The 27,935-nt window shown below is 41.3% G+C and overlaps 1 protein-coding gene across 1 annotated transcript in view; it reads right to left on the bottom strand.

The window, feature by feature from the left end:
- Positions 1-8,052: 8,052 nt before the first annotated feature.
- Positions 8,053-27,935, bottom strand: part of SLC43A1 (solute carrier family 43 member 1) — a 50,681-nt gene continuing 30,798 nt past the window's right edge. Inside the window, exons 9-15 of the mRNA XM_069979244.1 lie at positions 26,227-26,376; positions 23,046-23,084; positions 18,616-18,721; positions 15,159-15,267; positions 13,726-13,799; positions 12,143-12,266; positions 8,053-8,395 (exon numbers count right to left, since the gene is read on the bottom strand). Coding sequence (XP_069835345.1) covers positions 8,219-8,395; positions 12,143-12,266; positions 13,726-13,799; positions 15,159-15,267; positions 18,616-18,721; positions 23,046-23,084; positions 26,227-26,376 — 779 coding nt within the window. The 3' untranslated portion in view covers positions 8,053-8,218. The remainder of the gene's footprint in view (positions 8,396-12,142; positions 12,267-13,725; positions 13,800-15,158; positions 15,268-18,615; positions 18,722-23,045; positions 23,085-26,226; positions 26,377-27,935) is intronic.

The raw sequence follows: 27,935 nt of genomic DNA, 5'->3' as shown, positions 1-27,935 counted from the left end.
GTTCAAATTCGATCGTTATCGCGCAAATTCGCACGATAATCGTTACGTGTAAATGCACCTTTATATTAGTTAGGAGGACAGATGCCCTGCCCCTGTTGTGCAGAAAAAAAACACCTCATTAGCATATTAAAGAAACTGGTCATATCTAGGAAACGGTACTGAGGATGAAGGTCAGGAAATTACCTTCATCCTCAGTGTCATGTGTGCTTTAGGGACATTATTAGATGCTTGTTACCTGATGATAGTTTCCCTGTAAGCTTGCTATGCTTTGATAGCTTAAATAATACCATGCAATACTTTTGTAGTTAAGTGTATTATGCCTGTCAACCAGCTACCATGATCACCCATCAGTAGGACCAACCTAGAAGGAAGGGGATTACCTACTAGGGACATTTACCTATTGAGGGCGGGATTACCTATCTACTTTTTTTTTATCAGATATTTTTTATTTAAGTTTTAGTTTTTGCTATAACAAAAAGTTACAGTTTTTGTAAAGGCTATTTTCACATTTTTAAGCTCCGTTTGAAATGACGCCTGTCATTTTAAGTCTAAAATAACGGACGTAATTTAGCTGTTTAGCCTTCCCTTAGTGCAATAACAGCTGTTGGTACATTGTTCTAGTTTTGGTATAGTAATTGGCCTTTGGGTGTGTCTTAATGGAAAAGTACATTGAATTTAATATTAAAAACAGAGAATTAGCGGCGACTAGAAGAAAAACTGTCTGTGAACAACTAATAAAAAACGTCCGCTGTTTGCAAAAGACGTCCGAAAATAATTGTCATGATCATTATTTTGACGTCCGCGGTGATAACGTCCGTTAATCAATACATTGTGTGCATTGGACGTCCGTTTTCCCATTGACTGCAATGATGCAGTCAGTTAAATCGTGGCAAAAACGGATGTTATTTTAAATAGCAAAATCAGCCGCCTTTTCTCTATTTTTGACGTTGTGTGAACGTAGCCAACCCCCCCCCCCTTTCCTTTTGTGTTTCTTTGAATCTGCAACTTCAAATCTGCGCCATCAAATCTGCTGCGGATCCTGTACGTGTAAACGCACCCTTAATGCAGGAGACTGCATACCTAATAATCCTTAGGTATGTGATTATCGTTCAAATTTTCACAATAGCGACCGCATTTGAGCAATAATCGTCTCATTAAATACAGCTAACGACCAAGCGATGAGCGAGAAAACTTTCATCTTAATCTTTCAACATGTTCTCAAATAGTGGTTGGTCGTTTGCTGAAAATTCGCAGATCGCTTTGTCTAAACAGTCTTTCTCAGATTCAACCTATGTTTGAGATGGGCTTAAGCGATCTTAAAACGATCGCAATAACAATTTTTCAAACGATTTATCTTTTCATTTAAACGCTGATTGTTATAAAAACTAAATTGTTGCTTCAAAATCATTAAACAATCGATTGCGTGCATAATCGCTCCATGTAAAAGGACCATTTGAATATTATCTATCTACTGCGGGTATCTACCTAATAAAGGGGGAATTACTTAATGGGAAATTAATTACCTACTGGGGGCTTTTACCTAATGGCGGATTACCTACCCACTGAGGGCTTCCACCTAATGGGAAGAGATAATCTACTTGGGGCTTCTAACTAATGGGGAGAGTTATCTGACCACCTTACTTCCCCCAACTCTCTAGCCTACCCATTCATACTATGCAGGGAGGCTTTAGGGTATGTTCACACTGAGTAAATCAGGTGGAATTCTGCGGTGGAACTCTGCGAACCTCCGCTGCCTCTGCTCTCTGCACAAAGAAGTGGCATGTCAATTCTTTGAGTGGAGAGCCGCAGCAGCCAAGGAGTCTCTCCCATGGACGGGCTATGGCACACTGAGACAGGCGGCATTCCAAGGCAGAAAGTTTCGCTGCAGAATTCTGCCTGCTTTACTCCATGTGAACATACCTGTATTTGGAACAATTTAGGTAGGGAAATAGTGAGGCATGTGCTGGAAAACTGCTGACCCTAATGGTGCATTTGCACAGAGAGATTTATCGGATAGATTTTTGAAGCCAAAACCAGGAATGGATTTGAGAAGAAGAGAAATCTCAGTCTTTCCTTTATGACCTGTTCCCTGTTTATAGTCTGTTCCTGGCTTTGGCTTTAAAAATCTGTCAGATAAATCTCTCTGTTTAAACACACCATAAGATATTTGTCTGTTAGATTCTGAACAGATGAGCCCTGCTTTGAAGAAGTCTTCACAGTGGTCTGAGCAAGATAGAGAAGAAAAGGAAGAACAACTTCAAGAAGATGCTTCCTGTGGGTCACTGGATGTATCTGCAATATAACCTCTTATAGATTGTTAGCCCTCGTGGGCAGGGTCCACATGTACCAGTCTGCCATTTAGCTTATTCATGTAATGTGTTTTTGATCATGTAATGTTCCTGTCTGTTACCCCTATCACTTACATAGCGCTCTGATAACAAGAGCGCTTTAAAAATAAATAAATAATACTGACTGCAGAGCCTGTGTAGAGCTGGGATCACTACTACCTGGGCATTGTATTGCTCTGTGTACAGTAATTTTTATACTTTTTCAGTAAGGTGCTATTATACAGTAACTATGTGGTGGTATAGTGGTGGTTTACTGTGTAAGGGGAAATAAAATGGGGCAATTTACTGTTTATGGCATTTCGGGGCATTATACTGTGTGGAGACAAAATAATGTGTCCTTAAAGGGGTTATGCAGGCAACATTTCTGCACAGAGTGACATTTAACCTAAGACTGGCCCTAACTTAGGCTTAGGCTGGGTTTACACTACGTATATTTCAGTCAGTATTGTGGTCCTCATATTGAAACCAAAACCAGGAGTGAATTAAAAACACAGAAAGGATCTGTTCACACAATGTTGAAATTGAGTGGATGGCCGCCATATATCAGTAAATAACTGCCATTATTTCAATACAACAGCCGTTGTTTTAAAATAACAGCAAATATTTGCCATTAAATGGCGGCCATCCACTCAATTTCACCATTGTGTGAACAGATCCTTTCTGTGTTTTTAATCCACTCCTGGTTTTGGTTGCAATATGAGGACCACAATACTGACTGAAATATACGTAGTGTGAACCCAGCCCCAATGTATTTTCAATGCTTTTTTACCATGACTAAAAGTGGGCCCACTTTCTTACTACTATGCAAATTGTGCAGCTATTTCAGCATTAGGAAGGCAATGTGTGAACACAGCCTAACCGTACAGAGTAGTAGGGGAATTACTCCCCATACTACATTATGAGGCTATGTTCACACAACAATTTTCAACGGCTGTTATTGCATACTCAAAATAACAGCCATTGTTTTGAGTATCAAACAATGGCCGTGGTCTAGCATGATCCAACGGATGTCACTGCAATGACGACCGCTGAAACATTATTCTAGTTCAATATTGACTGCCGGCGGCCCCTTTGAGTGTGGTTCTTTTTTTAAAGGTCCATTGATTTTAGTAGTAAAGATGGTGAAAAGGACAGTGTAAAAAAATGTGTGTGAAATATGTGTTAAAATAATGGCAGTTGTTTGCGCTACGGCAGGGAATAAATGACAAAAACATTATTTTGATGGCTGTTGAAAACGGTGACGGTTATTTAATACAGTGTGTTAACCAACTGCCGTTGTTTCCATAGACTTTGATGAAAAGCATTGAATTTTGAAAACAACAGGCATTACTTTAAATGAAAAAGGCGCCCATTGTTTTCTTTAAAAGTACGTTGTGTGAACATAGCCTTAGGCTATTTTGCAACCAAAACCAGTAGTGGATTGAAAGCAAAGAGAGGCTATGTCCACACACTGTTAAAATTTAGTGGATGGCCGCCATTTAATGGCAAATAATGGCCGTTATTTCAAGAAAATGACAGATGTTTTAAAATAACAGCAATTATTTGCCATTAATTAACGGGTATTCACTAAATTTCAACAGTGTGTGAATGTAGCCTTTCAGTCCACTCCTGGTTTTGGTTGCAAAATACTGACCAAAATACTGGGAACGTACCCTTATGGTGCAAAACAGGAAGGAAGAAATAAAAAGACACAAGATTCTTTTTAAAACAAGTATTTACAGTCATCTTTATTTAAACACCATCACAACACATAACAAGGTAATATATTATACATAAGTGATATCAGCATAAATAATATTTAACTGTAAATAACAAGAACTTTTTACTCTTAAAACTTTTGTCTTGCTCAAAATTTAAGAGGTCTACTGTACCAAGTTTGTTCTGATGGGCATGGTAAAAATATGAAACTCAGAGTTCTATGTTCCCAAATGTAACAGCCCGCTCCAAACTTCACACCAGTGGGTTCTTGTGCAGCAATGTTCCAGGCCACCTGCTGTGCAAAGCCTTGTTCACTTGAATGGAGTTGTGTTGCAGTTTCTTACACAGCAGGCAGCTGGGAGTGCCACCAAGCTAAAGAAATGTCAAAGGGACATCTGTCCTTTAGTTTTCTCCGATCAGCAGGGGTCCCAGATGTGTACCCAAGCAATCAGAACGTTATGTCATATTCTAACAATATATTGTAACATTATAAGTTAGAAATGATCCTTTAAGGAGATTTGCTAATATGAAATAACCAGTACCAAATATATTAGTAACACAGAAAAAGAAGATACTGTACCTGAGGTTTTTGATCCCCAATATCCCTATACACAATGGATCTGGAATTAGTCATCAACTTCTTTTTATAACACACATACTCTATGATTGCCTCATTTTCATTGGTGGTGTACTGTATTAAACTTTTAAATAGATTTTGCCAAGGATATAAAGGATCCCAGCAACCTGCAGAATATGATCCAGAATTCCTGGCAGGCAGGCTGTTCCTGTAGGAGCTCTTGGCCAATTTAACACTGGCAAGGGAAGTGAAAATATTTGGTGTGATATACTTTGTGAAGTAAAAACTAGAAAAATTCTTCTCAACTTTAGAGAGCATGGGTCAGCTGTATAACAGGCTAATGGCACACAGATCAGAGCTCAGTCACAGACAAGAAAACTATACAAAAAAAATTGTAATCAAAAATCCAAAGGTAAAATGTTGCCCATTGCCAGTCTGATTGGAATCAGTTTTTGCAGGTTACGCCTCTACTTTCTCATTGTATTTTTTATAAAGTTTCTCAATATAGAAAATTCAATCGACATACAATTTATATTGGAAAGCAGAAATTGCAAATTCTGACAAGTATAAGAAAAATACAGCATTTGTCAAGTATCCCAATTCATTTGTACTTGTAGTGTATAGAAAGTCTGACAGTTCAGTATAATAACACATTTTTTTATTAAGTTTATTATTACAAAAGCATTAACATAATTAACCAGCAAATTTGAATAACACAGGAATTTCTAATACTGTGAACTACAAGGCTATGGGAAGTTACAGCATACCTGTCACAGTCAGGCCTTTGAAACCTTTAAACTTTTGCATGAACTTCAGCGCACTAGTCCTATTCTAACATAGGGTTTGTTCAGACTACGGAATCCACACAGTGAACATGATTCCACACAGTGGGCCCTGTATTTCAGTCATGCAGGAAGTAGGAAGAATTAATCCTTGGGCTGCTGTGGCTCACCAGTGCCTCTTGTTCCTGCATAGCTGACTGATTCCTTGTTCTTCTGTTAGGGTATGTGCACATTACGGAATCCTGGCAGATCACCCACGGATTTTGCAGCTCGCCCCCGTTTGCAGATGCTGGCAGACACGCGCATCTCCACTGGTCCCATACTTCATTCTATGGTTGGCCAGATTCCGCCGTCCGCCCGAAAAAGCATTGAATGAACGTTGGAATCTGGCAAATCATAGAATGAAGCCTATGGAACCAGTGAGCAAGCTGCGGAATCTGCACAGTTGATCCGCCGGGATTCCGTAGTGTGGACTTACCCTCAATACGAAAGTTTAGGTTTCCATGGAAATGGAAATGAAATGAAACCATAATGTGTGCAACCCCCGTTGGATCTCATTGTGTCTTTGTATCCTTGGAGACCCAAACATTGGGATTAACAGAGGACCTCGCCACTGATCTGGAAGCGGGCCATTATGACAGGTAAACTTTAACTTTCAACAATGACCCCTTTAGACCCATAGTTCTTTAACAACAGTTTGTGTCAAAAGTGTTAAAGACGCAAAATAATAATTACATTAATAAAAGAAACTGTCACTCAACAGTAGCTTATTGATGGCTTCTGAGTAGTAAAACCGACTCACAAATGTAACAAGGAAAAATGGCAAGACAATGAATATATAGCAAAATAATAGTAATATTTAAAATTGTAATGGATTTTATTTAGTCCATAGGCTATATCCAACAATGTAGTTCACCTCACCTGAAGTGATAAGTGATGGTGCTGAACTGCAATACAAGACACATCTCAACTATTGGTCACACCTATTCACTGCTTTACCTTCATTCTGGGGCCCAGTTTTACTCTATTCTATTGATCAGTGGAGACCCAGCAGTCAGATGGAGATACAATGCTGAGATATGAATACCCCTAAATATTACTGGTGTTGCTGATACTGTGAAATGATCCTGGGAAAATGTAATAATGAATAAATATTTATATGTGTACTTAACCTTAACAACAAATATTGACTATTACTGAGGTTCAGTCTAGAGTTTTAGAGGGGAATTTATCATTTGCAGTGTGTGAACCACGAGCCTTATCTTTGGGATGTTTTTGTGTTCTGTTTGCATAATTTACCAAAAGTCGCGTGTGGCGTAAAATTGGCTAAATCCAAAATCATACTGAAAACTTACTAATATGACTGCTTAGAGCTAGAGTAGATTTGCCAAAAAAAATGTGCTAAAAAAATAAAAGGTTGCAGATAATAAATAAAACTTGCCTATAAAAATAGCCAAGAATATAAGATTTCATGCTGCCGCACACAATTAGTAGGAAAATCCGTAACCAAAAACAAAAAAATTACACAAAATTTTTAACCTTTTGTTGCAAAAACCCACATCAGCTTATTTGACCCAAAGGGCGCCAAGGAGGAAGGTATGTCTCTTACTGTTCTCCTCGGCCCCATTGCCCTGCTGTTGGCAGTTTATACCTTGGTCCAGAGCACTATTAGGAGCACTTCTCTGCCCCCATAGCGCCGAGCCAGCCAGCCTGCTCTATTGATTATTATTAGAAGAAGCAGGCCGGCTCAGTGCTATGTGGGCCGGGCAGTGCTCCTAACAGTTCTCCGAACCAAGGAATAAACTGCTAACAGCATGGGAACAGCATCAAGGAGGACGGTAACAGACATACCTTACTCCTCGGCACCCCGTTTGCAATAGGTGGCTACCAGTATGTTAGATTCGTCTAATCTGCTAATAGTTCCCCCATTAATGATTGTTTCCTTCAGCAACTGTAAGCCTATTATACACATATTACATTTTCTGTGCACCACAGAACCCTGAGAGAACAATAACATTTTATTTACAATGGTTTCTATACAATACTAGTTTTCATCCTAGTCATGGACTCTGTTCTATGGATCCACGGTCATGGTACACACTCTATTCATTCTAAAGTAGAGACAATTGATTCCCTGGTATCTTTAATTGTTTATAATATCTACAGATCAAGCAGTCTGTATCTTCACCCACTTGTTGACTATACAGTATATACAATCAATCAGTCCGATTTGCTTATAGCAACCATTCACAGAGCAGCTTTTATATAAAAAGAGAAATCTGAGAAATGAAAGCTGAGCTATGATTGGTTTAGCTTAGATTGATAGATTTGAGCCAATATATTTAATAATAACACAATACACTGAGAAAATAAAAAGCAATACCTCTGGCTTTAAAGTGATTGTCGCTATGTGCACTTCCCAGCACCGTTTAGAAGACAGCAAAGACATGTTTTATACAGGTAAATATAAACTGTACAGCATGTAGACTTCTAAATGGTGCTGAGAACAGCACATATTGATGGGGGGAGTGACAATATCAATATTAAGTGCTTAAATACTGACTCAAACCATAAATACATGTAAATCTTGCATCCTGGATTTATAAGTGTCTGCATAATCTATATAACAATAAATACATAATGGGGGATTTATCAATTCTGATGCAAAGAAAAAGTTAGGCAGTTGTGCACATATTAAAAGCAGTAACCTTATAGGTTTCCATGGGCAACCCCTACAATTTTGTCTTTCCTTAAATGATTCTTGTAGTCTTGTAGCAACCTAATGCCTTACTACTTTGATACCGTGAATCCCATTAAGCTTTAGTCTCCCCCTCTGGCACTCCATTGGTATGATTCAAGTCCTGCAGTTGGACAGCAGCTGGATCCTTTTCCTTTGTGGCCTGAGCTTTTAGAAGACGTCGGCAATATATTAGCAGATATCCCGGAAGGACAAATCCAGCAAAGGAAAATATTAATAGACCCATATTTACCTACGAGAGAAAACCAAAAAGAAAGGAAAGTATTGCTGGGTAAATTATAGTATTATGAATTGATGCTTTCGCCAATAAATTCCTTGTTTGTTTTTATTTCCGACAGCTATAAGACAAGGTTAGGAGCCATTGACACTGCGTTTTCGGCAGATGTCGTGGGTATGTATCGTAAGATTGGTCAAAAAGGTATGATGACATATACCACAACATGTGCATGTTTTTTGAGTCCCATATGTATATATTCAGGAAATAGACCAAACAGTCAATATTAGGCTGATTTCTCATAGGCGTATTATGGACTCCAACCAGCACCTTCTCAGGCATACCTTTAGATTTGCAAATTTCTACTTGTGAGCCATGCAATTTTTATGTCTTATATATACACGTAAGCAGCAAGTGGCATGTATCACCTATTCTTTTCTGATTGTAATTTTTTTTTAATTTCTTTATTTGTATATTGTTGAAGGCTGCTATCTTGCCTAAGCTGTTTTTAACAGCATTTCAAAATATGCTTTACAGCAAGCCTCATGGACATAAATGACAATAGACAGGACCTGTCTGTCACAGGTTAGATGTGAAACATTATTATTAGAGATGACCAAACCGTACCCAGGTTCGAATCAAACTTTGCAAAAAGTTCTGAACTTTTTGCCAAGTTTGAACGAACCATAAAAAAACCCGAAACAATATTTTCTTTTCAGTTTTGCTTTTGTGAACGAAAAATAGCAAAATTAGAATGAAAATATGCTGTATTAAGTATATAGGCTATGTTCACACAACGTCAAAAATAGAGAAAAGGCGTCCGTTTTTTGCCGCAATTTAACTGACTGCAATGGCAATGCATTGAATTCAATGGAAAAACAGATGTCCAATGCGCACAATGTATTGAATAACAATAACCCAAAGGGCAATTAGTAACCCAAACTAGAATAATGTGCCAACAGCCGTCATTGCACTAAGGGGAGGCCAGACAGCTAAATGACGTCCGTTATTTTAGACTCAAAATGACGGAAGCCATTTAAAACAGAGCTGGAAAAACGTTGTGTGAACATAGCCATATAGTGAAATAGCTGGCAGCATTAATCCAAGGGGATTGCTATAATGCATTAAAGGAGAACGGGGGCAGCAGAGACCAGCACTGAAGTCGGGGAGGTAAGTGCCTGTTGTTATGTTCAGCTGTTTTTTTTTTTAAATGTCAGACCCAGGAATTCTCTATGAATGGTGCCAGTTATTTCACTATATAGTTACTTAATACTGCATGTTTTTATTCTAGTTTACTGAATATGGTAATTGCCAGCAAATTTATGAATGAAATCACTAGGCACAATGTAGTAGCACAAAACAATATAAGTTTGTCCTCAAAGCGCTCCATATAATAGCCCAGTACTTAAAGCGACTCACTATCTGTCACCCCAATCCACTTGTACCTTCGGATAGCTGCTTTTTATCCAAGATCTGTCCTGAGGTTCAATCGGCAGGTGATGCAGTTATTGTCCTAAAAAACAACTTTTAGGGTGCCTTCAGCAGTCAGTTAATCAGTGCGTTGCGGCGGGGCAGCCCACTAATTGGCTGACCGCTGAGAGATGCTGGGAGGCCCTGAAGCAAGCAGGAGCCTGGAGCAGGTAATGTATGCTCCTGGGCCAGGGCTGCGGGGATTAAAGGGGCCGGGTTACATATCCAGAATGAAAATTCTACTGTGTATATGTAACCCATAGACCTTCACACTACATGGATCCGCAGCGGATTTCGCTGCAAACCCGCAGCGTGAAGTCCACTGCGGTTCTGGTATGTGTGAAGGCACCTTTAAATTTGCAGCCCTGTGCTAAACTGCCATGGCCTAGAGTTTTTGTGCCCTTACCTTGCACCACCCCTCTGTCCCTCCTCCCCACCCTCTTCATCAATAGGAATGCCGCTGGCAGGATTTTTTCTATTCCTCTGCAGTGAACACTGCACAGGTGCCTTAACGATCCAGCCCATGTGCCGTGCTCACACAGGTGATGAATAGTAGAAAATCTGCCTTGAGCATTCTTAATGATGAAGAGGGTGGGGAGGAGGAACAGAGAGGTTATGCCAGCCTAATGCACAGACACTCTAGGCCACGCCAGTTTGGCACAGGGCTGCAAGTTTAAAAGTTGTTTTTTTAGGACAATAACTGCATCACCTGCTAAACGGACCCCAGGACAGATCTTGGATTAAAAGCAGCTATCGAAAGGTACAACCAGTTTGGGGTGGGCAGATTTTGGGTACAGAGTCACTTTAAATCATAAAACACATAAAATCACATATAACATCTATATCACATATAACTTGCCACAAGGCCCTAGTGGTAAATAAGAAGGATATCTAAAATGTATAAATCCACATACAATGTAGGCAATATATAAAGTGCTTAAACATAAGATACTGCTCAATGTTGCAATCAGTAATTAATTCATAAAATTCATATAATTCAAGAAAAGGTTCACAAACTGCTATGTTGAATGGTTTGGGAGCATGATAGGAGTTGTATTCTAAAATTAAGCCACACTATCGGCGGAACCCATCAGAGTTGATCTGAGCAAATGCTGTTGCTTTATATGGTTCATAAAGTTTGCATATTGTTTGTATAGTTCATATGTCGCCACAGCAGATATTTAAAAAAGTGTTGTTAGTTCCTACAGTTGGTATATACAGTTAGTTCATACAGTTGGTAAGGTTAATATAGGCAAAAGAGGTGTTATTATTGTTTCTTCCAGACAAATTATGTAGACATGTGTCAGGAGAGATAGTTTGTCAGTGTAGCAATGTCAGTAAATGTAACTTTACACTACAGCTGTTAGCAGAACGCTACGGCAGAATTAACTTCTGGACCCTGTTGTTTCACAGGGAGTGTAATTAGAATGTTCGTCCCCAATGATGCTCCTTTTCTTAGGGAGACAGGACATTGGGGAGAAATGAGCGATCAATGGATCAATGGATGAGCGATCAAGAGATGTGCACTTGCACCAAACAAACTGAGGACAGATGTGCTACTACATTGTACCTAGTGATTTCATTCATAAATTTGTAAACAAAAAATAGCAAAACTAGAACGAAAATATGCTGTATTAGGTAAGTATATAGTAAAATAACTAGTGATCCCCTTGCATTAATGCCACCAGCTATTACACTATACAGTTACTTGAGGCTATGTTCACACTACGTAAGTTTCCGGCCGTAGAGATTTCCGTGAATAAGCGGCCGGAGACTTAGGTAGTTTGCATATAATGGAAAGTATACGAAGTACAGCTGCACAGTTCACACTACGTACGAACTTACGCCCTGATCGTACGCAGCGGCGTAAAAAATGAACCAGACCATTGTTTGCGGACGAAAATGCCCGTAGCGTTACATGCGGTCCCGTACGTAGTGGTGATTTCTTCATTTTTGCAGCTTTTTGTGCCGATCCAAAAGGTTCTGTGGGGTGTCCGGGGCTAGGCTAAGATTTCCAAGTAAAAGACCGCTGTCAGATCGCTACGTAGGGCGCTCGGGAAGCGTAAGTAGACTTCGGGCGTAAGTTCGCGGTCCGTACGTAGCTGGCCGCAAGTAGCGTAAATCTCCGGCCGGAGTTTACCGCGTATATGTCCGGCCGCCAAAATATGCGGCCGGACATATACGCAGTGTGAACATAGCCTAAAACAGCATATTTTTGTGCTAATTTTGCTATTTTTCATTTAAAAAAGCATAACTAAAACTATATGAAAATTCCAACATTGTGTTAAGGCTTACCCAAAAACCATTCCCATGCAGGGGTCCAAGCATGGCCCTATACAATGGCTCCTGCAGCAAAGCAAATACTGCACTGAGGAGTGACTGCAGTCCAGTTAGTGTACCAAAATGACCTGATGGAAACCTAGAATGTAGAAATAGGAAAAACTTAAAATAAAAGGCTGAAGGCAAAAACATTCATTCTCTCTCTTTCTTTATCTCTCTCTCTCTCTCTCTCTCTCTCTCTCTCTCTCTCTCTCTATATATATATATATATATATATATATATATATATAGATGCAACTGCTGGTGATCCTATGATTACCACAGATTCAGCAGCTGAAATCCATGTCTTTTTCAATGTAAATTTTTACAAAAACGCCATGGTGGCCTTTTTATTTTATTAAAAATACGCTAGCACTCAGATGTTAGCTGCAAGTCAATTGAATGATATAAAATGCCATATATACTTTTTTCTGTGGCGTTTTTCTTTCCTCTTTTGGTTTTTGGATCACTGTGGCAGTTTTTCAAAAATGCAAAATGATGAGGGTGTGGCCTTTTTTTGGCAAACTGTGGGTTTTTTCTCCCATAAAGTTAAATGGAATTTCTTCTGTTCATCTCAAAAACATCAGTGCTTATGTGTTTGGCATTTTTTCTTGGTGTCGTTCTTCATCTTAAATGACCCCATTCATCTTAAATGACCTTGCTGGGGCGTGCACAGTGCAGGGGCGGAAAGGGTAATTCTTATTTCATACTCACCATCACATCTTTCTTCACCAGACCCAGATCTGGTGAAGATCAATAATGTAAACTAGCGCCGATCTGCTAGATCGGCGCTCGTTTACTGGGCCTATTCCACGGCCCGATAATCGTTTAGCAAGGGCTGCAGGGACATCATTACCGATGTCCTTGCAGCCCTTGTTAAAACACCATACATTACCTATACATGTTGCAGGTCTTCTGCTGCATTCCTTTTTCCTCTTGGTTCCGCGCGCAGCAGCAGCTTCGGTGCGGCCTGTCTGAGCTGACAGACCGCTCAGCCAATCACTGGCCATGGCGGTCCCGGACAGTGATTGGCTGAGCGGTCTGTCAGCTGAGACGGGCCGCTCCGAAGCTGCTGCTGCGTGCAGGACCAGGAGGAAGAACGAGCGCAAGAGAAGACCTGCAACATGTGTAGGTAATGTATAGTGCTTGTGAGATCGTCGGTCGCCCGCCGCACATCGCTATTCCACACACCGATGCGCGGTTGGTGCCTGATGGTTTTAGGTTTGAACCTAAATAAACGATCAGCAGCTGATCGTTGTCTCTATTCTACGGAGGGATAATCGGCAGAATCGGGCCGATTTGTACGATTATCGTTCCATGGAATCGGCCCCTTAGCTGCTGATTGGCTAAGCAGAGACTGCAGGAGAGCCAACCCAGTACATAACAAGGTCAGTGTTCCAGGTCTGCCGCTCGCCCCAGCAAGGAATGGGTCACTTAACTGAACACCGACCCGAAAAATGCCAAAGTCACACAAAACACTGTACACACATAAAGTCAAGAACACCATAAAAAACACTATGAAAAAAATATACATATAAACTATGAAAAAGCATACTCACACAGCAGCATATAATCCCCCACAAGCGGAGTGGATAAAACCTCTGACCATTGTATGGAGAATAAATGTAAAGAACTGCCAAAGACATTAGATAACATCAGTTAGACTAGCATTACTACCACAGGGGCAGCCAATAGTTATATGGACTGGTTGCATCACACAAAAAAAAATCATTCTATAAGACAATACATTTTTCCCAGGATTTTTAATAGACACATGATTTTACATAGACATGAAACTTCTGGGCGTCAAATAAAAACAAGGAACTTTTTCAATAGCCATGTACCTTTACACTTTGGTGCTCACTTTAAAGACTGCAAAATGCCTCCCCAACATACATTTTATATAATTGGAAACCCTGGTTAACATTAGTAATTTTGGTTTGTTGGTGCTAAGGTTAGTGGAGGAGTTTTAGGAAAGGAGACTGTATCAATACTGGATTATAATTTAGTATTCTGTTTAAAACTAATAGCTCCAACATTCAATAGAGTGTTTCTAATTGTATTTTTCTGATACATTGCTCCAAACGCAAATTCCTTTCAAACAGCTACCACTAGGAGGTGCTGCAGGAATATATAACTTACAGGAAATTTTGCAGTCCTTTTCTATCTTTTCAGAAAGTCTGCTGCACTCCAAACATATAGTGAAAAAATCAAAGTGAGTTTATTATTTTATGTGGCAAATAGGCTAAAAGCGATGTTTCAGTTCCCTCCGAGATCCAGAAGGGAGCTGAAGTGTCACTTTTGCTCTTTTTCACTCTGGTCTGAGGAAAAACTTAATAAATAATATCTTACTTTCCCCATAGGTTAGAAATTAGCTTTTATTGTATCATTTAAGATTTGCAAAGAACAAAAAGCTTAAAAAGCTACTGTTATGCTGGTGTTGCTTTTTATAGCAGTAAGCAGAAATGCACATTCTTTGTTACAAGGTAACTTGTTTGTGGGAGAATTATGTAGTAGTGTTCACAGCTAAGGCTCAGGGATCCCTCAGCTAAGGCTTGGTTTTGCAATACGTTTAACGTTTATATGTTTTATGGAAAAAACGGATGCAATTGTTTGTCATCCGTTTGGATCAGTTTTCCATTGACTTTCATTATAAAAAGAACAGCACAAACAGATGAGTTTTTTTTTAAAGTACAGAAAAGTAGCATTGACACTAATTTTCTGTACGTTAAAAAAAAGCACCCATTTTCTCTTACACTTTTTTTTTTATTTAAATATGCAATCATTCGATTGCATATACTGATTAATGCTATGCCATAGCATTGCATTGCATTGATCAGTACTATTGTCGATCTGTGCATAGAGTCTGCCTGAGAGCATGCATGTTCCTACTGTATGGGGCATGGGGCAATAGAAACATATGTGGACGTATTGTGGACGTAAATGGGGTTAAACATGAATTAGAATACCGTTGACAATTTTAATCACTTACTTGTAATGGGAGATTGCTAATCAGACACGTAACCCCAAAGATAATAAGTAAGAGATTTGTGAAGACAAATGCCCGGGTAGCATTGGTCAGTTTTTGCACCGTTTTAGACCTAAATGAAAAAAAAAGGTTAAAACATCGGGGATTATTTAATATTAACTTTTCCTCCAAAATTGCAATACATAAATAGTATGTGATCATATTACACACAAACAAGAATACAATTTAAGGTGATGTTCCCATGCAATATTTTGGTCAATATTTTGCAACCAAACCAGGAGTGGATTGAAAACAATCTCCCCCCCCCCCCCCAAAACCACTTGTACCTTCAGATTGCTGCTTTTAATCCAAGATCTGTCCTGGGGTCTGTTGGGCAGGTGATTCAGTTATTGTCCTAAAAAACAACTTTTAAACTGGCAGCCCTGTGTCAAACAGCCGTGGCCTAGAATATCTGTGCCCTAACTTTGCACCACCCCTCCGTCCCTCCTCCCCACCCTCTTCATCATTAGGAATGCCCCTAGAACATTTTCTCCTGTCTGAACATTGCACAGGTGCCTTAATGATCCAGCCCATGTGCTGTGCTGACACAGGTGATGAGTAGTAGAAAATCTGCCTGGAGCTGTCATGAATGCAACATTGGCGCAGTCCTCGGAGCGTAAGGTACAACCAATTTTGGCCATAATCTTCCATTTATTCTGTGTTTTGTTTGCCTTTGTTTGTGCCCTGTCTGAACTGTGTCTTATGCCTTCTGTTTTGCTAAATGTTTTCCCTGCTTCACCCGTGTCTGTTTTGCCAAGTTTCTTCTGGTCTTGTAACAGTTAACCTGCCTTTGCTTCCGTGATTGACAGCTGGTCCCTCCTATAACCTTCTAGACTGGGTTCCTGGTCTCCTATTTAAAGGGGTTATCCAGCGCTACTAAAACATGGCCACTTTCCCCCTACTGTTGTCTCCAGTTTGGGTGGGTTTTGAAACTCAGTTCCATTATAGTAAATGGAGCTTAACTGCAAACCACACCTGAACTAGAGACAACAGTAGGGGGAAAAGTGGCCATGTTTTTGTAGCGCTGGATAACCCCTTTAAGATATCTGTTTCTGTCTGTGCCTCGACGGTTATTGACTTAGTCTCTGCCTGCTTGTGTGTTCTGTTTTCTGGTTTCTCCTAACTCCTGCTAAGTATCTTTGACCTCCCTCGTTTGCCACCTGCCCCTGACCATATTGCCTGATATTCGACTACGCTTTTGTATCCGATTTTGTACTTTTGCTGCCCGACCGTTGTTACCCGGATTGCTGGCCATTCTTATTGTGTTGTTCGTCTTGTCTTTTGTTTCACCTATCCAGGCCAGGGATCACCGCCCAGTTGCTCGCTGACATTTTAGGGCAGATTGTGGCAAGTAGGAAGGGACAGTGGGTGGGCTGAGCTTAGGGCTCACTGTCTCTGTGTGTTTTGGTGTGACTGGTCCTGATCATGAGGAGGGTGGGGAGGAGGGACAGAGAGGGTGTGCCAGCCTAATGCATACACAATCTAGGCTACGGCTGTTGGGCACAGGGCTGCCAGTTTAAAAGTTGTTTTTTATGGACAGTGATGGCTAACCTTGACACTTCAGCTGTTGCAAAACTACAACTCCCATCATGCCTGGGCAGCCAAAGCCATATCTTTGGTTGTTCAAGCATGATGGGAATTGTAGTTTTGCAACAGCTGGAGTGTCAAGGTTAGCCATCACTCTTTTAGGACAATAACTGCATCACAATCTGGGGAACAGATTGTGGGTACAGAGTCACTTTAACAGCCATTATTTGCCATTAAATGACGGTCATCCACTCAGTTTTTACAGTATGTTTTACACAGTGGCTTGTATATAAAGGCAACTTTGCCAGCACCTTTCATTCACTTAAATGGGGCAAGCTGCCAGTTTCCCACAGAGCCACCTGTACAGATGAGATCATGTGCCTGTGCAAACCAGGTAAGTGTCCTAAAGAACAAGACACCTTATGATGACAGTTGATCCTAAGTATAGAACAGTAGAGTATTGTTGTACCATGTAAGTCATAGCCATATTCTACAAAGTATAGAAATGTGAGGCTATGTTCAACACTGTAAAATTAAAGAAAAATATGGCTGTAATTTTGAGGTAAAAATATGGCAGTATTTCCAATATAACAATGTGCTCAATTGAAGTCAATGGGAAACTGACCAGCAGTGCACGAACCATGTTATTACCTCCAAGTAATGAAGATACTCATTATTTTTTACCTGCTTTTACTAAATACATCTGTTGTTTTATTTTTACTTTTATTTCACTGTGTGAACCTAGCCTTAAAGTCTTACAGAAGCCCTCAGCGTCCATTTACATGTATAGGAACTGCTGCAGATATTAATGTAATTACATGATGCATGGGCATGGGTCCTGCTGCTGGAATGTCAATGGATTGATCACTCAGCCAGTCAGTGACAGCAGCAGTGCCCCACCCCAGTCACCGATTGGCTGAGTGGGCAATCATCAACAGGGTATGTGACATTGCAGCAGGCTGGCGGCTGTCAGCTATCGTTAGGGGAGCGCTAACGGGGCACAGGGATGGGTAAGTATAGTTTCTTTATTATGTTCGCACACGCCCTGCCTGCCTGTAATTTTTCATTGTCATTTATTAACATGTGCTTTACCTAAGTGTAATACCCCTTTAAAGGTTTATTCATATATTGTTTCTGGTCTCTATCTGGGAGACAATTGATATTGGCTTGTATCCATGGGTTTTGTGCTTTTAATTAATCCTAATACATTGGGGGTGGGGGGAGGACATTATTTGGTATGATGGATTGGTTTCATATTGATTATGTGCATATCCTTGGTCATAGATGATAGATAGATCCCAACATGAGAACACAACCAGTTAAAGCCTTTTAATGACTAAAGCTTATTACCTATTATAACACTATTCTATGTAGGCAGATAGGTACTTCTCCGAAATGCCAAGAGTTTTCTTTTGTTTTTATGACAGTAACACTTTTAGGCTATGTTCCCGAAATGTCTCTTTAGGCAAAATAACGATTGTTGTTTTTAAAAAAGCGGTTGTCATTTTATACTGATGGCCACAATTAACAGTCACAAGCATTATTTGTGGCCATCAGTATTCCAAAACGCCCATTTGTTTACCTTTAAAAAGACGTTGTGGGAACACAGCCTAAGGGAGGGTTCTCAGTGTTTGCCCCTACAGAAATAGAAAGGGCCTTATCCCTTTATCCTATACACTGTAGTATCAGATCAAGTTCCCAAGGGTATAGTACAAGAGTATAGTTTCTTTTCTGGGCTTTTCACGTGACATTTGCAGAATATTTTCAGAATATACATCTGGAAGGCATTCATAGCAACTTTTATATCAAATGAAATATCAGGAGCTGTATGATACTGTTGTGTCTGTTTTAAATAATTTGCCTGTTTGTCACTAATCAGTTTCTAGTAACTCACTCTTCATCACTCTCCTTCATCTTCCAGTCCATCACAAATCCAATAAAAGGACAGGTAAAAAGGCACAGCAGCTGCAGAACCCCAAACACAGATGAGTATAACCCCACTGCAGAAAGAGAGAAAGCTTGTGTTACACAACTTTGAGCCATATCATTTTGGAAACATACATTAGGAATGAAAGAAAAATTTACATGCCAAACACCAACAATGAAGGACCCCTCTGACCTTAATGGGGGTCCTTCTAATTTTGGGCAAGATGTGTCTGGTAATTTGGACCTGCATTGGAGGAACCCAATAGAACGGATGTGATACTAGCCTAAAACAGTCTCTTTTTGTCTATCTTGTTAAAAATTGGATTCTAACATAAATTAGTTAAACTGGTACAAATGGATTTGCTGAATCAAGTGGATGTTTTAACAGGATAACCAAATGTAATGTGAACAGACCATAAGACCCTCCTTTTTTAGCTATGGCTAATTGGAGCACGGGTACATCCTAATGTGCCCGAATTCCAATTAAAAAGAAGTGATGTTCATCTGGCCGGTAGAGATGAGCTAGTAGTGAAATATTCGACTTTCGAGAATTCGAATCGAATAGGCACCGATATTCGACTATTCGAACGAGTATTCGATCCTATTATTGTCTATGGGAAAAAAGTTCTCGGCACTTGGAAATCAAAATTCGACCACTTGGAGGTCACCAAGTCCCCCATGAAACCTCCCTAAATTATGCAAACACCTCCGGAATGACACTGGGACATTAGGGGGAGCATGCCTGGGTGCACCCAACACCCCAAAATTGCAGTATAATGCCACTCTCTGCAGTTACGAATGAAAAATATTTGCGAACACTTTACGAACATTTATGACAATGTTCACACATTTTGTTCGAATTTCATGCGCAGTGTTACATACATAATTCCAATGTGCGTCCGCAAAGCGTCATGTTATTCGCGCGTATCACGCGTAATGCTGTACGAACATTACTGGAACAGTATGTATGACGTCCCTTTTTCTGGGCTACTGGAACAGTATATATCAAGTGCCTTTTACTGGGCTACTGAAACAGTATATATCAGGTGCCCTTAGTGGGCTACTGGAACAATATGTATAACGTGCCCTTAGTGGTGTTAAACAGGGACACTATAAGTCACTTGTACACACAGGGTACTGGAATAAATACACCTGATGATGCTGATGCTGCTGTTATATCATCTATTTGTTAGCACTGAGAAGTGCTTTGGATTCAGAGATTACTTTTTCGCTTGATCTTAGCCCTGAAAAGGACTTTTGGGTTCTGTAGTAAGCCTGCCTAACCAAAACGCTACTAAAACCTATCTCTCCCTGCTGCAAGATCTTTCCCTGGCTAGGTTGAAAGCTCATCTGCGGTTGAGAGGTGGGAGACAAGTATTTAAGATTCGAGGTCATGTGGTTCAGCCATCCAATGAGGGTAGACGCCGTTTTGACGTTGCATGCTTACTCCCAGGGTCCCTCACGGCCTCCCTGCATGGTCATTGGATTAAAAAAAGCGCCAACTGCGATGGGAGGGCTTACATATGTTTCACGCGTATTCGCCTCACTACTCGATTGAATTTGAATCTTTCGAATACTCAATCGAATACCTACTCGATCGAATCGTATTCGCTCATCTCTACTGGCCGGTACTTCAGTACCGGGTTGAACATCACAGACAGTGGCCATTCTGTGTCATGTGGCCGCCGTATTGTGAACATGGCCAAAGCGTTACTAGCCTATAGCAGATCTAAAGCTATAGAATTGCATTTAGTGTATAACATTCTGTAGATTAAAGGGGTACTCATTTTTCTTTCAGATCAATTGGTTTCTGACAGTTATTTCGACTTGTAATTTACTTCTATTAAAAAAAACTCAAGTCTTCTCCTACTTATTAGCTACTATATATCCTGCAAGAAATGTTTTCTTTTCATTCTGACACGGTGCTCTCTACTGACACCTCTGAGACAGGAACTTTCAGAGCAGTAGCAAATCCCCTTAAAGGGGTTATACAGCGCTTTCAGAGACAGCCCAACAGGGGAAGGGGGGGGGGGGGGGGAATCAATGCCCTAACAAATGTATTTATTTATTTATTTATTTTACCTCCCACCGCACATTTTATGGAGAAAACTGTGGAAGGAAAGTAGTAGTATGGGTAGTTTAGCAAAAAAAAAAAATTCTTTCAAATCAACTGGTGCCAGAAAGTGCCAGATATTTGAAATTTACTTCTATTAAAAAAAACTCAAGTCTTCCAGTACTTATCTGTATGTCCTGCACAAAGTGGTATTCTTTCCAGTCTGGACAGCAGGAAAGGTTTTCTATGGGAATTTGCTACTGCTCTGGGATTTGTTCTTGACATGGACAGAGGTGGCAGCAGAGAGCACTATGTCAGACTGGAAAGAATACATCACTTTCTGCAGGACATACAGGAGCTGATAAGTACCAGAAGACTTGAGATTGTGTAATAGAAGTAAATTACAAATCTCTGGCACTTTCTGACACCAGTTGATTTGAAAGAAAGTTTTGCTAAACTACCCCTGAAAGTAGTGCCCACTGCAGGATGCTACTTTCACTAAACCAACAGACCCTGTTTGCCTGACTGCAGGCTGTTCTGACTCCCCCCTCCCAGTTCTCATCACTCTTTGGAGGAGCAGACAGCCTGCTGCACCAGTGAGTAGAGAACTGCCTACTGACGGATGGGTGGAGGAAAGAGAAGGGGAAAGGTGCCCCCACCCTCTGCCCAGCCAGACCAGTATCTGGGGATGGGGGGGATCTGTAGGGAGTTTACTGTATTGTATAGAGCAATTATGCCTGCATCCCTCTGCTCTGGCCAGGCCTGACTGCAAGAGGCCAGAACAGCAGGTGTTCTGTCTGATAAGTATACTAAAAGGGGGGGGGGCAAACAGCTAGCAGCTGTAACAGCTAATGCCTTGCTGCAGGGCATATTGGGGCTTGTAGTTTAGGAAGAGCAGGAGTCACTACACTACACTAAACACTACACTAAATAAACTGCACAAGTAGAAAGGACAATCACGGCACTTCATCTTCAATAATTCATTTCACGGCACTTCATTTATTTCAACACGTTTATGGCTAGAGGACACGGACCAGGAGGAAGCGCAGTTACAGTGTGAAACGTGCGTTGCCCAGGTCCATGTCCTCAAGCCGTATATGTGTTGAAATAAAGAGCATTGTTTTATTGAAAATGAAGTGCCATGGTTGGCCTTTCTACTTGCTGGACATACTGTTGCTACTATTTAACTATTGAGCACCATGAAAGGAGCATCAGCAAGGGTTAAGGAGAGACTCTAAAACACATGCCATGTGAGTAGTGCTGGTGTTTCTTCTGCTATGCTGACACTTAGAGACGAGAGAATCGCTCATCTAAATGAAGTGAATTGCTTTGTTTGATCTTCACTTCACTCTCTGCTGCTCCACACTGGGTGGCGGGAAAAAGCTGGATCCAATACTGGGAAACTGGGAGAAGTTTCCCAGGATTGTATCCAGCTTTTCCCAACATCCTGGGGGGGGGGTGGCAGGGAGCGGAGCATCGCTGAAAGGCCGGCGGCTTGATAAGTGACACTAAATAAACTGTTCTCCTTAATTATTGTTTCCTACCTGGTGGCTATTATAATCAATGCTGTTTCAGGGGGAGAAGCTAAAGGGTGGGCCCAAGCTGCTCCCCACGTAACCCCTGTTGGAGCCAGTGTGCAATCTGTTGTGCTGAGCACACTGCACGTGGCCCAGCAGGGAGGAGGTTAAGTCACTTAACCCCTTCCCTGATGGGCTTGGCGCAGTGTGCTCAGCATATGGGCAACATTGCAACTAGCACAGCCAGGATGGGGACAATTCATTTAACTTGACTCCTTCCTCACTGGGCCAGGCACAGTGCCGCCCAACCACTATGCTGAGTGCTCTGCACTGATCCAGCAAGAAAGGTGTTGAGTCACTTAACCACTTTCTTGCCAGGCCGGGCAAAGTGCGCTCAGCACAACAACTGGAGTAAGTAATTTAAAACTATTTTTACCATCCAAATGTGAAAAAAGGCAAACATCCTTGCTTAGTGCCCACCAATCATGTTTAGGTTCATAGACAGTTTGTCAAAATGTTCCTGTCACGACGGGCCGCTGCTGGATGAGCAGCAACTTCCTCTGTTAGTCTGTAAGTTCGAGTTACCAAGGATACAGTGATACAATGAGACCATAATGCATTGCCCATATCCCCCCCCCCCCCCCAACGGGGGTCGTGTGCCCATATTCCCCCCTTCATGACAGGTACACTTTAAACTAAAATTTAGACTTTCCTTGAGTGTCCAGAATAAAGAAAACTGGCATGGTAGAATAAAAACCAAAAAACCTTGAAATCAGTATTTTACTTTTATTTAGTATAAGGATAAAAAAACATGAGTAAAAACATTACCTGTGTATTCTGCTTCTAATTTCATTTTATCTGAAGGTGCTAAAAGAAACAAAAAATTAAAATAGATTTTTTTATGTGCCTTATATTTTCAAATTTTTATAATTTAGTTCACAATTCCTGTGGGGCTGTAACATCACAGAAACCAAGACATAGAGAAGACCAGCAGGGTGGGGAACCAATTGCCCATGAGACCTCACTCAACAAACAGAGTTAAAGGGGTTATCCAGCGCTACAAAAACATGGCCACTTTTCCCTTTCTCTTGTCTCCAGATTGGGTGGGGTTTCAAACTCAGTTCCATTGACGTGAATGGAGCTTAACCTCTTAAGGACATAGGACGTACCGGTACGTCCTATGTCCTCACTTGCACTTCAAAGCGGGGCCGCGCGGCGGCCCCGCTTTGAAGTGCCGCGATCCCGGGTGCCGCGTGTAGCCCGGGACCGCCGCTATTAGCGGGCACGGTCTGATCGCCGTGCCCGCTAATTAGCTAATCGGAGGCAGCTGTCAAAGTTGACAGCTGCCTCCGATTACCGGAGGCAACGTTTCCCTGGTGTCTAGTGGGGGAGATCGCTCCTCCGGGACCTTGTCCCGGAGGAGCGATCTCCGTTACTGATGCCGGCCGGGGACGCGTCCAAGATGGCGCCGTCCTCGGCTCGGCACTCGTTTACTTCCGGCTGCAGCAGCCGAAAGCAAACGAGTGCCGATCTCATGGATCTCTGCAGCATATCTATGCTGCAGAGATCTCAATGAGAGATCACAGTGTATATACTAGAAGTCCCCCAGGGGGGCTTCTAGTATATGTGTAAAAAAAAAAAAAAAAAGTGTTGTTAATAGTAAAAAGCCCCCTCCCCTAATAAAAGTCTGAATCACCCCCCTTTTCCCAGGTTTTAAATAAAAGTAAACAAATAAATAAATAAATAAACATGTTTGCTATCGCCGCGTGCGTAATCGCCCGAACTATTAAGTAATCACATTCCTGATCTCGTACGGTAAACGGCGTCAGCGCAAAAAAATCCCAAAGTGCAAAATTGCGCATTTTTGGTCGCATCAAATCCAGAAAAAATGTAATAAAAAGCGATCAAAAAGTCATATATGCGCAATCAAGGTACCGATAGAAAGATCACATCATGGCGCAAAAAATGACACCTCGCACAGCCCCATAGACCAAAGGATAAAAGCGCTATAAGCCTGGGAATGGAGCGATTTTAAGGAACGTATATTGGTTAACAACGGTTTGAATTTTTTACAGGCCATCAGATACAATATAAGTTATACATGTTATATATCGTTTTAATCGTAACGACTTGAGGAACATGCATAACAAGTCAGTTTTACCCCAGGGTGAATGGCGTAAAAACACATTTCCCCCAAATAAAAGAAATGCGTTTTTTTTTTCAATTTCACCACACTTCGAATTTTTTTCTGGTTTCGCAGTGTACTTTATGCAAAAATTCAGCCTGTAATTGCAAAGTACAATTAGTGATGCAAAAAATAAGGGGTCATGTGGGTTTCTAGGTGGAAAAATGCAAGTGCTATGACCTTTTAAACACAAGGAGGAAAAACCGAAAACGTAAAAACGAAAATGGGCCATGTCCTTAAAGGGTTAAAGGGGAAGTCTGGCAAAAATTTTTATTAAAGTATTTTATTGCCCTCCAAAAGTTATACAAATCACCAATATACACTTATTATAGGAAATGCTTATAAAGTGCTTTTTTCCCTGCACTTACTACTGCATCAAGGCTTCACTTCCTGGATAAAATGGTGATGTCATGACCCGACTCCCAGAGCTGTGCGGGCTGTGGCTGCTGGAGAGAAGGATGGCAGGGGGATGCTCAGTGTCCCTCCAGTGCTGTGTGTCCCTCAGTGCCCCCCTGCCATCATCAGCAGCCACAGCCCGCACAGCTCTGGGAGTCAGGTTGTGACATTACCATGTTATCCAGGAAGTGAAGCCTTGATGCAGTAGTAAGTGCAGGGAAAAAAGCACTTTATAAGCATTTCCAGTAATAAGTGTATATTGGTGATTTGTATAACTTTTGGGGGGCAACACAATGCTTTAATAAAAATTTTTGCCGGACTACTCCTTTAATTGCAAACCACACCTGAACTAGAGACAAGAGAGAGGGGAAAAGTGGCCATGTTTTTGTTTTTGGTTGTCCAGGTTTACAAAAACATGTCCGCTTTCTTCCAGAAACAGCACCTCTCCTGTCCTCAGTTTGGGTGTGGGTTTTGCAGCTCAGTTCCATTGAAAATAACTGAACTATAATACCACACACAACCTGAGGACAGGGATGGTTCTCTTTTTGCAAGAAAATATTTGTGCTCTTTCTTATCCTGGATCACCCCTTTAAAAGTTTACTTATAGGTGTAATTTTTAATACAGTGTAGCAGTAGAATTTTCATTTTTACAGGTTTACAGTAAGAGTAACATTAATAAAGCAAGTGTTTCTGTGCATAATTATCTGCAGAAACTGGTCAGCATTAGAGAGACTATAGACTATCCATGTGACAACAGATTCAGTCTGTAATGAATTCTTCCCCTGGATTCCCTTTATTCATGTTTCCACACAATGCTTTGCCCACATGTTTCCACAGGTATTGATCTGTATAACTTTAGATACCAAACGCAAATGTACCATTAGGAGTAGCAAAATATTCTTTTCACTACATTGTCGGCGCCAGTGCAGAGATCCAAGATCCATGACCGGCACTGTTTTCTTCTTGCACTCTATGCACCCAATATTGTGACACTGGGGGCGCTTCCAGTGTATAGAGTGGGCTGGTGCACAAGAAGAAAATGGCACCCATCGCAGAAAGCGGGTGACTATTTAAAAAAAGGACCATGCCATTGGGATCTTCAAGGCGGCACGGACAATGTAGTGAAAAATATTTTTTCCCTACTTTTAATGGTACATTCACTTTAGATCAAATTATGTTATTCATAATTGAGAATTATGGGTAGTTTTCTTTAAATAAACAATTAGACTGTACACAGTTCCATCACAACTAAATGGAAACATAACAATTATGCTATGGCAAACAATCAGATCACCGCTTCCATGTTCTAGCCTATTCTGCAAAAACTATAACTAAAAGTTTCCATGCATAGGTTACATGAGGTTCTATATGTATAAGACAAAAAACAACGGGTCAAACAGCTCAATAAGATGTCATATGCATACTAACCAATATCTTGTGGGCCAAACACCAAGTATTCTATCATCTTGTTCATTGATGCCATGAAGAAAATTATACGGAGCTGAGTCATCGTCATAGTGATAAGAGAGAAGAGGAAGATGGGAGAACATGCACTTTGTAGAAAGGTGGTGGAAGATCCTGTAGAAGCAACACATAAATATTCCAGTTGTACATCATTTATAAAACATGCTAAAAGGATAGCACAATAGTATGTATTTAATAAATATTAAAAGGGCTCTAATGTTACTTTTACCATAGTCAATACAAAGAACAAATGACAACATTTTGGGGGACATTTGTCAAGACAAGCCTACTCATGCACCAGTCTTAAATAAAGCCCGCCCCCTTTTTCCTGCCAAATTGACGCATATGCCTCCTGGTAAAGCCAGTCGGCCGCGCACGCAGGCATTGCTCAACATACAGCTGCTTCCAGCAGGTGTAGATTTGTCTCGCAAATTACGCCTGGGAGTGGGCGTAACTCATGATAAATCAGGCGCAGGAGGAGGCAATGCCTCCTCCCTGCCTTAGCAGCCCTCTCACCGCATACCACTGGCATACACAGGAAAATTAGTGATTATGCCCCTTTTCCGTGTTATACGCCGGGGCGCATCTTAGTAAATGTCCCACTTTATCGCTTAAAACAAAGGAAGGTTATTGCTTGCAACAGGGCCCTAAGCAGTCTATTGGGTTGCAGGAATGCCCTTAAAGGGAAAGACCCTTTTTTCAGAATGCCTGAGAAAAAAGTGTGTGAAAAAAATAACATCCACTTACCCCCTGGCTCTCACACTGCTGCGCGCATTCCGCCAATCCAGTCCCCGATGTGTGGCCGATTCCTGATATTGAGACGGGACATGAGATGTAATGTGACAGGACCATTTAGCCATCAAATGGCAGAGGCAGAACACTGGTACAGCCTTTGAATGGCTGAGCGGGCCTGCCATGTCAAATGTCAAGTCCCGTCTGAATACCAGGAAGGGACCAGACACTGAGGACTGGATTGGCGGAATGCGGAGCCAGGGAGGTTAGTGGAGTTAATTTATTTTTTTTAACCCACCCCTTTCCCAGGGCATTCTGAAAAAAGGGGTCCTGGCTGGATTACCCCTTTAAGGTGCCTATAATTCTTGTGTTCAGATCAGTTTTACTGGGGCTGTGCTTTAGTAGCATTAGTGGGTGGAGTGTAACAGGCAGGGTAGGGTTTTATGGTGTGCACTTGTAGTGTGGTTAAAGAGTTCTAGTGAGATGTTTTCAATCCACTGACATCTGTACAGTATATGAGTGACATATGTATGAGATGTGTGAGATTTGCTTGGTGTTCCCATTGTGTGCTGCACTTGTCTCTGTGTTGGTTGAAATTCCTTGTCTGATATCTGTATGAGCTGTGTGTGTCTGACCGGCGTGTGCTTCACTGTGCTCCAGTAGCGAAATTTGATGGGGGGCAGGGGGGGCGGCCGCCCCCGGGCCCACTCTGGCAGGGGCCCACTCAGATCGCTATTGAATTTTTGCTCCCTAAGTCTATTCCTGAAGATACAGACTGCCTGTGCAGTCTGTATCTTATGCTTTTACCTAATCCTGTATAGCGGAGAAGTACGGCCGGGGGCGGCCATCTTGATGACGTCACAGTGGTGCGTTCCAACGCTGGAACGCAAGGGACGTCATCAAGATGGCGCCCGGCTTTACTGCACCGCTACAGAGGACTG

The sequence above is a fragment of the Dendropsophus ebraccatus genome, chromosome 8 (genome assembly GCF_027789765.1).
Source record: "Dendropsophus ebraccatus isolate aDenEbr1 chromosome 8, aDenEbr1.pat, whole genome shotgun sequence".
Classification (NCBI taxonomy): domain Eukaryota; kingdom Metazoa; phylum Chordata; class Amphibia; order Anura; family Hylidae; genus Dendropsophus; species Dendropsophus ebraccatus.
The sequence above is the reverse complement of the archived record's forward strand: the minus strand, read 5'-3'. Positions and strand labels throughout refer to the sequence as shown.